The sequence below is a fragment of the Aplysia californica genome, unplaced genomic scaffold (genome assembly GCF_000002075.1).
Source record: "Aplysia californica isolate F4 #8 unplaced genomic scaffold, AplCal3.0 scaffold00435, whole genome shotgun sequence".
Lineage (NCBI taxonomy): Eukaryota > Metazoa > Mollusca > Gastropoda > Aplysiida > Aplysiidae > Aplysia > Aplysia californica.
In genome coordinates this window covers 142,357-154,575 of record NW_004797705.1, presented here as the reverse complement: position 1 = coordinate 154,575, position 12,219 = coordinate 142,357, and the positions used below count along the sequence as shown (strand labels likewise).

At 39.2% G+C, this 12,219-nt stretch overlaps 1 protein-coding gene across 1 annotated transcript in view; it reads right to left on the bottom strand.

The window, feature by feature from the left end:
• The window catches only part of LOC101858569 (lysosomal acid glucosylceramidase), a 22,710-nt gene extending 11,572 nt beyond the window's left edge, over nt 1–11,138 (bottom strand). The window contains exons 1-4 of the mRNA XM_005104760.3: nt 11,042–11,138; nt 3,923–4,108; nt 2,011–2,154; nt 1,698–1,831 (exon numbers count right to left, since the gene is read on the bottom strand). Of these exons, the coding sequence (XP_005104817.1) occupies nt 1,698–1,831; nt 2,011–2,154; nt 3,923–4,108; nt 11,042–11,123 (546 nt within the window). The 5' untranslated portion in view covers nt 11,124–11,138. The remainder of the gene's footprint in view (nt 1–1,697; nt 1,832–2,010; nt 2,155–3,922; nt 4,109–11,041) is intronic.
• Nucleotides 11,139–12,219: the final 1,081 nt, after the last annotated feature.

Genomic DNA, 12,219 nt, shown 5'->3' with positions numbered 1-12,219 from the left:
GGGAGGGGGGAGTCTGTCTGTATGTGAGTTTTGAGTGAGTCTGTGTGTCTGTCTGTGTGTGTGAGTGTATGTCTGTGTCTGTATGTGTCTGTACGTGTGCTTCTGTGTGTGTGTGTCTGTATATTTTTGTGTGTATGTGAGTGTATGTGTGTGTCTGTGTGTTTCTGTGAGTCTGCATGTGTGTGTATGCGTGTGTGTGTGTGTGTTTGTAAGTGTCTGTGTGTTTGTGTGCATGTTTGTGCGTCTGTCCATCTGTATGCGTATAAGCCTGTGTGTGCATGCGTGTATGAGTGGGTTTTTGTGTGTGTGTGTGTGTGTGTGTGCGTGTGCGCACGTGTGTTTGTCTCTCCATCAGTACGTACATAAGCCTGTGTGTGCTCATTAGGCTAATGTGTAAGAGTGTGTATGAGTGTTTGTGTTATAATCTGTGTTTTAGTGCGCGTGCGTGTCTGTATGTCAACTTGAGTCTTTATGAATTTGTGTGTGTGTGTGTGTGCGTGTGTCTGTATGTATGTATGTATGTATGTGTGTGTGTGAGTGTGTATGTCTTTCTGTGTATGTGTGTGTGTGTGTGTGTGTGTGTGTGTGTGTGTGTGTGATTATGTGTCTGTATGTGACTGCGTGAGAATGTGACTGTATATCTGTGTGTGTGTGTGTGTGTGTGAGTCTGTGGCTGTTTGTGTATATATGGGAGTGTGTGTCTATGTGAGTGTGTCTGTGTGTGTATGAGAATTTGTGCCTGTGCATGTTTGTGTTTATTTGTGTGTGTGTGTGTGTGTGTGTGTGTGTGTGTGTGTGTGGGGAGGGGGGGGGGAGGAGATCATACCCAGGACGAGAATCACTGTGTTGGTAAGACAATAAAAAGGCGTTCTGTCCGAGTTTTCCTTGAAAAACGCCTTTGAACAAGAACGCCTTTTTTTCAGATTTTGCTGACAGAACGCCTTTTTTCCAGAGCCTTGGGAGAGAAAAAGGCGTTTTGTCAGCGTAACCATTTAAAAAAGGCGTTCTTCAAAATTTTGATAGTCAATTTTTTCAAAAACTAGTCACAGCTTCACTTTGATTTTTTCACACAAGTAGGGTAACAGATCAGACCTATCGATTTAGCAAATAAAAAATGTTCGTGCCAAAATGTTTAAAAAGGCATTTTGTTAGCTTACAGTAGACTTCCCTTAAGCCTTGCCATATTGTGGCTTACATTTCGCGGACTCAGTACCTTGTTTTTTTTTGTATAATTCAAGTATAGGAGAACCAGGGCTTGAGAAGCGACTATTTATAAATATACTAACATATACATACGATTTAAGTTTTATTTCTTAAATACTCTTGATCTCTTATACACCAAGAGTACATAGTGTTTATAAGAGTGTGAGAAAAGTTTATAAGATTGCAGGGAGGATTTATAAAGGTGTAAAAAAAAAAAAATATATATATATAATATATATGCAAAAAAAAAATTGTTTCTACTTCACACATTTTCTGAATGTAACCCCTATGATAATCCACTGAATATCACAATCATGCCTGAAGACTGCCTAGCATTAAAATAATCAGAAATAAATACAATTATCAAGGATGTTTCTAAATTTTTTTGACGCGGTCACCGAGCAAGCATCTCCAAACCTCAAAAAAATATTTATGGTATTTATATTACTGATGCATTGTATGAGATAATACCTAAGAGTATATGATCTAGGTACCTTGTATTTGAGATCCTCCGGAGCCAGAGCAAACTTGGATAAAGTGAGATCACCAGCGACATCATCATAAGAGTAAGGGTGGGTGGAGAAGTCACAACTTGCCATAGGTACACGTCCAACAGTGTATTCAATGCCTGTGTTAGTGGAAGTTGAAAGAAACATTGCTGCCTGCTTGAACATGGGACTAAACTTAAAGATATATAATTTTGAAACATGCATAAAAAGATGATATTGTTGACAGAATTTATATGGGTCCAAAGATGTTCAATATAATGTCATATATGTAATGTAATACACACAACAGCCAACATACCATCTTTTGCAAAATATGATGAAATAAGTTTTTTTTGTGCATCACTTGGCAAGCTTGCAATATTGATTCCAGCAGCATCTGTAAATGCACCACCAAATCCTATGATCTTTTGTCTCCTTGTCTTGGTGTCGATTTTGAATACAGCTGAAAAGGAAATCAAAATTTGTGAACATTCAAATTCAACAACTTTTTTCTACTTTTCAACCCCAAATTCCCTGGAACTGAATTCTCACCTTTGAAAAGACCATGATTTGTTTAGTAAAATGGTAAATTAATCTATAATTCTTATGGTGCAAACCTATGCCATATTTGTAGAAGAAACCCACACATTCTTCACCTCCCAAAATTTAAGAAAGTTAGCATTCAATATTCCTTGGAGTTTGATGGAGCTATATTTTCTTGAATTTTAGCCTACGGATTTATAAAACTGAGAGTTTCAATTCCTGTGAATCGTTATGGCATACTCCAGAATTGAGCCATTACTTTCCAATTCCACCTCAAAAACATGTGAGCATCCGCTCTTCAGTTTTGATTCAAAGCTTCAGCGATAAAAGCAAGTCAAGTGTGTGTCGGTGACACAGCACTTAGAGGGGGTGGTCACTGGAGTGTGTCCTTGAGCAACATACAATAATCCAGGCTCAAAAACAAGGTGCTGCACATTTAGGACTAGTAATGATGTGTGCATTGTCTAAGTTTGTGTATTATTCATGCATTTAGGTAGTATTATACTTGTATTTTATATATGTGTGTGTGCCTAGAGAAAGGTACCAAAAGTCGCCACAGACTATATTGAGCTACAGGCTGAAAATGACCCCCCAAAAAATCACTTTTTCGACCAAAATGTGTTTCCATAAAAAAAATTATAAAGTTTCACCATTTTTTAACAATGTGTTAAAAGAGTTTTCAATGATTTGATTTCTAAATATTTTATTTTGAATTATTTTGAGGGTAGGGTATGTTTTAAAAAGATAATGAAAAGGTGTTAAAATCTATTCTTGGAGCATGTTTTCTCTTCCCCGCTATGCTTTACCACTGAATTTTAATTATGATATTGATGTCAACTGAATGCCCAATTGGAAATGAATTTTCCATGAATAAATACATTAGAAACAATTGAATAACAGTTTTTTTCCAAGTTTATATGTTTTCTAAACTTAAAAGCTATTTTTTTTCAAAATTAGATCGTTGTACCCTACCTCGCAAAATGTGCAATACCTCAAAAACTACTTGAGGTATCTCAAAAATTACAAAAACTACTGTGTTCAGCATTGAAAGTCCTATGAGGTACAACCTGTAACTCAAAATGGTTAAAATCCGACTTTTGGTACCTTTCTTTAGGCACACACACACACACACACACACACATATATATATATATATATATATATATATATATATGCACATAATTAAGTAGTATATATGATTGAAAAATAAATTTCCCAAGGAGATCAGTTAAATCGAATTCATGAAAAGTTTGTTTTGCTTTGTTTTTAATTTAATAGCCCTATATTCTAAAAAAGACTGCAGTTAATTAGTTACGACTTTAGTGGTGGTCGAAAACATTTCATAATGACCTTAGTAGGCTGTCATGCTAAGGACACTCGGTCAGCTTGTAACATACATCATACACCAAAAATATTTATTCTCTTAATAACTGTGAATTATGTTGGCTAGTAAGTTGAAAACCCCAAAACAAATATGAGTTCTATGACAACAACAATAAAGACAAGTTTTTTCACTGGCACTATTTATCTCTTGTGAGGCATATTAACAAATCAAGTAAAGATAGTGATGTACCCCAGTACTCACAAATTCTAATTTTGACGAAAATACTTAGTTGAACTTTATGAAAGACTGGCAATGTGCTACAAAAATAAACAAGAAAAGAACAGATTGCACTATTCTTACTGACCACTTTTGGAAACATTCACGGCCTTCAGCACTTTCTTGTCAAGTCTTAGTCCATTTCTTGACGTGGTGAACACAATGTATTGACCTTTGGGAACAGGCTCCACTGTGGGAGTGGTATCACAATACGAAGAGTTGCAGACGCACACTTTATGTTCAAAGCTCACGCTTCGAAGAGAACATTTTACATCTGAGGAAGACAGGAAAACATCAGCAAAACAAAGAGGCATGAAAGACTGAGGTTCATGTCAAAGGCAATCTTTTATGAACTGAACTGCAAGATGCATTTAAATGATTAAAAAAATTAATACACAGTTCTATGACAACAACAAAAACGACAAGCTTTCCCACTGGCAGAATTTATCTCTTGTGAGAAATATATACCGGTATATTATAAGGCCTGCTTTATTTCTCCGAACGCTTGGGAAAATAAAGCCTGGGGGAGAGGCAAGAAAAGAAAGCGGAGGGGCGGGGGAGAGGGGGGAGAGACAAAAAAAAAGGGGGTTGGGAACCCTCAACTTGTTTGAAAACATGTAAGGGGCAAAGGCACATGCACAAAAAAAAAAAAAAAAAATGTGAAGAGCCAGTGGAAACAGGCGGGAAATGTGAGTACAGTAATTCCTACAACCGGTCGGGCGGCATAAACAGGCAGATCCAGTCGTGATCCCCAAGGGCACTGATTATGCCTGCTTGTCTCCGGCAGCTTTTACTTCTTTTTCTCTGTCTCTGCTGGTTCCTTCTCAGTGTTTCTCTCTGGGTTTTCTGTCTGGCTGTCTATTTGACTGGCAGTCTTCATCTGTCAGCCTGTCTGTCTGTCTGCCTGCCTATCTGTCTGTCTGTCTCTCTTTGTCTATCTCTCTCTCTCTCTCTCTCTCTCCTATTTTCTCTCTTATTCTCTCTCTGTTTCTCTATCTCTTTTCTTTCTTTCTCACTCACTGTCGTTTTCTCTCTCTCAGTCTCTCTCTCTCCCTCCCACTCCTTCTCTCTTTCTCTCTGTCTGTCTCTTTCTCTCTCCCTCTCTCTCTTTCTTTCCCTGTTTTTCTCTCGTTCTATGTCTTTATTTCTTCATCCCCCCTCTCCATTGCTCCTGTCAACTCAAGCCGTCCACTGCACATGTACTTATCTTTTTATCTTTGTTTTGCTCGCTCTCTCTCTGTTTCTCTCTCTCTCTCTCTCTCTGTCTTTCTTTCTGATTCTCTTCATCTCCCCCTTCCTTACACCGTTCATATCAAGTTATGTTTGAATTCGATGAAAAAAAATGCTTCTTCATAGTCCTCGCAGAATGGCAGTGCTGAACTCTCGCAAATAACCAAAAAAATCTTGAGAACGGAAACCATTAGGAGACATAGAGGTCAAGTTTATTTTCCCGAGCGTTCAGAGAAATAGTCACTTCAATTTTATAGTTTCTGTACATCTTTCATTTTGTCTATATAAGCAGCTGAGGTATCAAATAAAGCTGTCCAAAACAAGCGGCTGAAAGAGACCTGGACATCTGCTGACCAAAAATATGCTTTTCTGACACGACAACACTACTTTTCCCACAGAGAATGTGACTGAAGACTACTGAACCCGTTCACAAGGCTAGAAGAAAGTATTACCATTCACACATAAGTCATTCATGATCTTGCTCCATGAAACTTTCATAAATCTAGTTATAAGTTGGTCATGACAAGCTCCACCTTCTTTTCAGCTCACATGACGCCAAGTTATTAGATTAATGAATGTTATCCACACTAAGTTACTGTCAAAATTTTGGTACTGTCCCTGAAGAGTTTCATCTATTCGGACTCCGGTCCGAAAAAAATGTTTATTTATTCGGACTCGGCTTCTAAGTGAGTTATGTGAATGTAAGGTGGTTACATAATATAACTGGGGGATTTTACGAAAAACCAGAATTAGAACTAAAATTACCTACTAGGACTGTGTAATTGTGTCACAAGTAAAAAAACTGCACTCTCACTGCCCAATGGCAATGTCTAAGTACATGGTGACCGACAACTCAGGGTCTTTCCACCACCACTACAGCATCATCATTACCGGTACTTCCACCACCATTTGTTTTTCCACATGTTTAATTTCATTTTGTTGCGTGTTATAGCGTTTCTGTAATAAAAAAAAAAAAAATCACATCGTACAAAATCGACAGTTGTGGCCTCTTCCCCCAGCAAAGCCAAGAGTGCGTGATCGATACGCCCAATCTCATTGGTCGACATAATCAACTTTGCCCCCGGCAAGGTCAACTCAACTTGGTTATTCTGTTCATACTAATGATGCAGGGAGGGCCAGTTTAGATAGATCTAGTAGCTGAATTATATTAAAGTTCACATCTCGATTGTTATCATTACAATCGAAAAATTTTTCATAAATGCTGGATATATTTAGGAACAAGGGTCGGAAGTCGGATCAGACGTCATGCTGGTAGAGTTGGGGTGAGTGGACGGACGGGTTCGTTACTCTCGGACTCAGTCTGAGGGAGCGGGTAACGGACGGCCATGCGAGCGAACTGCGAACCTCAAGACAGTTTGTTTTTTGGGTCCACTTTACAATTTGACTCTCTCAGCGAGCAGACTGCGGACCTCAAGCCTCAAGTCAGTTCGTTCTTTGGGTCCGCTCCACAATTTTATTCACTGAGCGGGCGGGCGAATGGACGAGCTCTAGCAGACGAGATACTCGACGCGAGATTAGACCCATCGTCTATTGTTTGTTAATTAGGCCTAATGTTTCAAGCCACTAGCGGTGCCGCAGAGAGTGAGAGAAGCTGATGACGTAGTACTATGTGTGTAACCTTTCACCTTGTGTGTGGGAACACTGTTTACATTTCAATTATCTGGAAGTGGAAGCTTAAAGAATTCCAAAAGGCCTTATTTGGGGGGGGGGGGGGGGGGGTAAAGAAATTTCTGCCATGAACGCCTAGCTACAATGTGGGGCAAGACGGTGATTTTTTTTCCGGGGGGTGTAAGTAGTATGCAATGAAGGACTTGCTCCCCGTCCGTCCGTCTACCTGCTCAAATGCATGGAGTCTCTCCGTCCGCCCGCTCGCTAAACGAACTGTTGTCTCTGTCCGATGTGTAGAGAGTAGAAAACTACTCTTCACAAGCCAATGGCTCGTTACCCTTCCGCTCGTTTGCGGGTAGTGCAAGCGAGTAGTTCGTTACTCGCGGATGCTGATTTAGCGAGCCCGACCCAACTCTACATGCTGGACTTTCAGAGTCTGAATATAATTTTTGTCTAATCGGACTCGAGTCCGAACAGTCACTTTGTTACTTTTAGTTAGTTTTAGAAGACTTACTTCTACTAAGGCCACCTTTATTCTCATCCCTGGTGAGAATAGCTCAAGACACGCTATTCTCACCCCCCACCCCGGTGTGAGCATGAGGCAAGCCTTAATGTTCTTAAAATTAGGCTAGATCTTGATCTATAATTGTGAGGACCCATAGGTATCAGCTGCGTTCTGCTCTTGACACTTCATCCTTGTATAACTATAGATCTAGATCTAGACTAGCCTAGATTTCTTATGGCTGGTGAGAATAACCACTCCTCTACGCACAGCATCTAGGCTATGATTACGGCCCTCCACTTCATATAATAAGCTAGGCTTTGTAAGCGGCACATAAACTATCAAACCGGACACTACAAGTGGACAAAATTAAACCCGGGAAGCGCATAGGCCCTATATATAGGGCTGACCTACTTCGATTGGGAAGCAGGCAGCTATATCTATAAAGGGCATAGACGCTGACCTTTTTCAATGGAAAATTTCAGCATTCCTTATATGAAAAATGACGTAGTAAACTACAGGTCAAAGTTATAAATAGTGACCAATGACGTTGCAAGTTATCTTGACCTCGTAGAGCATCTCTTGGCCAAAGATCATACATAAAACAAAATCGTTCACTCTGCCAAAAAGGTGTCCGTGGAAGTCCGGGCAGTGGTTCAGATGACGCTGCAGTCTTTGCTTTGAAGCTCACTTTTGCTTCTCTAGAAGAAGAATAGGAATAGCACAGTTTGCTAGTTACACTTTTATTATTAATTTTCACACAACTACGGTAACTCTAATTGCAAAGTCCGCACTTTTTCGAAGAGGGCGCCATCGAATTTTGAGGACACTTTTTTAATTGGGAGTGTATACAGACTCCAGTAACCGGGAACAAAGTAACGAAGTATACAGAAGGGGAAATCTTTTGTGATTTCGGAAAGTTTCAGCTCCCTCTTGGCTCAGGGTAGACCTAGGTTCTTCTAGATCTATGGCCTAGGTCTAGATCTAGACAGACAGACATAAATCATTGATCCAGTTTCAAGGCCTAGATCTAAATGAGAAGATAGCGGATGTCTTTTCGATGAACGATCGTTTTTCCTCCGTTTTGGAGTTGGAGGAATCAGTATAAGACAATTCAAAGAAACGAACAATGTCATAATTTCAATCAAGCAGTCACCCTCTCTATTTCTGTCTCCCCCCCCCCCCCTCTCTCTCTCTCTCTCTCTCCCCCTCTCTCTCTCTGTTTCTCCTCTGTGTATTGCTCGCCTTCTCTTTCCCCTTGTTTGTCTCTGTCTTTCTTTCTCCCCCACCTACTTCATTCTATCTTTCTCCCGTTCCCTCCTGTAAACTGGGGCATGTGACATGTGTTTGCTAGCACTTACCCCTGTTCTCTACCCCCTCCTTTCTCTCTCTCTCTCTCTCTCTCTCTCACATAGACACACACACACACACTCTCTCTCTTTCTCTAGCTACCGGGTCTGGGCGCTGAAACTTTCCGAAATCACAAAAGATTTCCCTTACCGGGTATACTATACTTTGTGACTTTGTTCCCGGTTACAGGGTCTGTGTATACACTTCGTTTTTAATTGGTTCAAATAGAATAGAGGAGTGAACTATCTTGTTATATATATATATATATATACACACATATATATATATATATATATATATATATATATAATAATAATAATAATAAATAGCATTTATACTGCGCATTTCCATTTCCTAAAAGATGCTCAATGCGCATTACAATGAAAAAGACATCACATCTTAAAAATTAATCGACACAAATGTGTACGTAAAACAAAGTATTATACATATAATATAAATGCATATGTGTAAAATTTTATACCAGAAAAACAGTCTCGCAGTGAGGTTGAAAATGTGTTCACTAAAAATATACAATGCAATATTAATTCACGAACAGACAAAATACAGTTGAAACGTGAGTAACTAGAAACATTCATTAAAACATTAATTCTATACAGATAGAAAAACATTTCCACTCTATCTCTCTCTCTCTCTCTCTCTCTCTCTGTTTGTCTGTCTCTCTCTCTCTCCCTCTCCCTCTATCTCTCTCTCTCTCTTTCTCTCTCCCTCTCTCGCTATCTCTCTCTTTTCTCTCTCTATCTCTCTCTTTTTCTCTCTCTCATTCTCACTCGCTATTTCTTCAGTCTCACAGTCTGGCATACACATGCATATATATCACAGCACATCATTATGACAGGTATGCTTTTGTGAATAAAAAATGCTTCAGCTGATTTTTGAAAATGGAAATTGTTGGGGCAGATCTTATTTTATATGGGATTTCGTTCCATACCTGGGGACCAAAGAACAAAAAGGAACGCTCGCCGTATGTTTTGTAGTTTTGTTTTGTAGTTTTACGAATTAGATTGTCAGAGGCTGATCTAAGGGCTCTAGGTGGATTATATAATTCCAGGAATGTTTTAAGATAAAAAAGTGCACTATCATTTATACATTTAAAACAGAGAACGGCAGTTTTGTATTTAATCCTTTCTTTTATTGGCAGCCAGTGTAGTTCTTTCAGAATTGGTGTTACGTGGGCTGATTTCTTTTGTTTCATTATCAATTTTGCTGCTTGATTTTGAAGTACTTGTAACTTTGATAGTTTTTCGGATGTCAAACCGGACAAAATAACATTACAGTAATCTAACTTTGATAAAATGAGTGTTGTTACAAGTGTCTTGGCTGCTGCTTTAGTTAAATAATTTCTTACACTGCCAATTTTCTTAAGCTGAAAGATATATATAGAGATCTATATAGCCTATGGAAGTGGCTATTCTCATCCGGGGTGAGAATAGAAAAACGATCTACCTCTCACCCCGGGTGAGAATTGCCAGCGTAGGCTATTCTCACCCGGTGCGAAACAAGACCTGCTTTTCCTCATTTTGGAATACTGTCTATCGGTGTGGATGATCCAATTGATAAAAGCCAAGAAAAAATTACGTTATAGCACAAAAGTAAGCTAATTTGATCGTCTTCAAAGATGCTATGGCTATTTCACTGTTCGAATCGAGCCGAACTACGCGGGTCGCCATTTTGTTTTGCGCGGAAGTTCTCGCAAGATCTACTCCTCCCCTATCTCTCTCTCTCTGTCTCTTTCTGAATACTGTCTATCGGTGTGGACGATCAAATTGACCAAAACAAAGTTAAAAAATGATGTTAAAACACAAAAGTAAATTAATTTGGTTGTCTACAAAGATGCTACAGCTATTTAACTTTTCGAATCGAGCCGAACTACGCGGGTCGCCATTTTGTTTTGACCGGAAGTTCTCGCGCTACTCCTCTCTCTCTGTCTTTCTCTCTCTCCACTGCCCACAGACAAAATTGTACGCTTTTAGTAGGCTAGGCTACAGTTGTAATGGAACGTTTGTTCACGGCACAGAATTCTACAATGTTTCTGTTATCGCAGTGTAGAATTCTGTGGTTTAGGGTGAACGCAAAATTTGTTGGCCTAGATCTAGGCTATAACGGTGAACGTGCACCGGGTGAGAATAGCCAAAAGACTCGCCTGCACTATATAGCCTATATATACGATCTTTGTCTCGGCCAAGATATCGATTGATAAAGTGACGCGGTCCAGCTGAGCAATTATCAAGGCGTGAGCATACTTTAAATATTAAATCTAGATCTAAATCTAATCTAGATCTAGATCTAGAGCTATACTAGATCTACTAACTTACTTTAAAGTAAGCCTCATCATTATAATTGTCATTCAAAGTCAAAGGGCCTACGTAGGGAGGGCCGTACGCATAGCCATGAGGCTATGAGTACGGGAGGGCCGTGCGGATAGCCACAGGCTATAAGTATATATTTATATATATGTATGATAAACTATAGGCCTACCACTAGTTGCTTGAAACGACTGGATACACACAAAAAGGACAGAACTGATGAACAGCAGCATAACATAAACGTTAGCCGCCATTTTAGATTTCCACTCGATCACATGACAACTGACAACGTAGGTTATAAATAGAATTTATTCTTCTTAACTCCTTGGATGCGGGTTGCTGTCGGTCTTGGGTTGCATGACAGCCAAAGCAGTCAATTTTGAATATTATTAAGACTACTTACTCCGTTCACCTTTTTATGGTTTTTAATAATTTGATTACATCAGATAGTGCGGTTTAACTTTTCGGGCATGAATAATGTTTCCTCTCACAAATGGATGCCTTTGCGTTTGCATTTGAGTAGAAAACTTTGTTTTTATACAAGGGACCTTCAATTGTTTCTAAATACTCTTGTAAGAGAAAGTGAACGTAACGGGTTATTGCTGAATGTAAAGAAAACAGAACGCATGGTAAAATTTTTAAAAAAAGCAGCAAATCCTTGTTGTAATCTCACTAGCAAAAGTGAAAAGATCAAACAAGTCCAACAGTTTAAATACCTTGAATATATGATAACATTTGATGCCAAATGTTCCACAGAAATAAGGCTAGTTTCAATACGAGTGAAATGAGCCCAATCCTGAAAAATATAAACATCCCAATGACTACCAAAATGATAGTTCTAAAATGCTAGGTATGGTCAACCCTTCTATACATGTCTGTGAATGCTGGACAATCACTAAAGACAGTGAAAATAAAATAGAAGCAATAGAAATGTTGTTTCTTAGGAGACTGCAAAGAGTATCGTGGAGTGAAAAGAAACCAAATGAGGCAGGACTTGAAGAAGACCACGTGGGACGCTCATTGGTAAAAAAACAACCAGGAAACGAAGATTGCAGGTTTTGGGACACCTGAATAGACATATTATATGGGTCTTGAACATCTAGCTCTCACTGGCAAAATTGAAGGCAAACGAGGCCGAGGTAGGCCCAGAGCAACATACTGGGTAACAGGGAAAGATCAGGGAAACGTATTTTTTTTAAAGAGCATCCGAGGGAAGGAATGAATGGAGAACCATGATCGCCGATGTCTGTCGCAGATCTGGCACTGGATGATGATGTTGAATATTATTGATATGTTAATGAGAGCCCGCAAGTGTATTAGGAAGGCTACGTGTGCGCATATATGTGTATG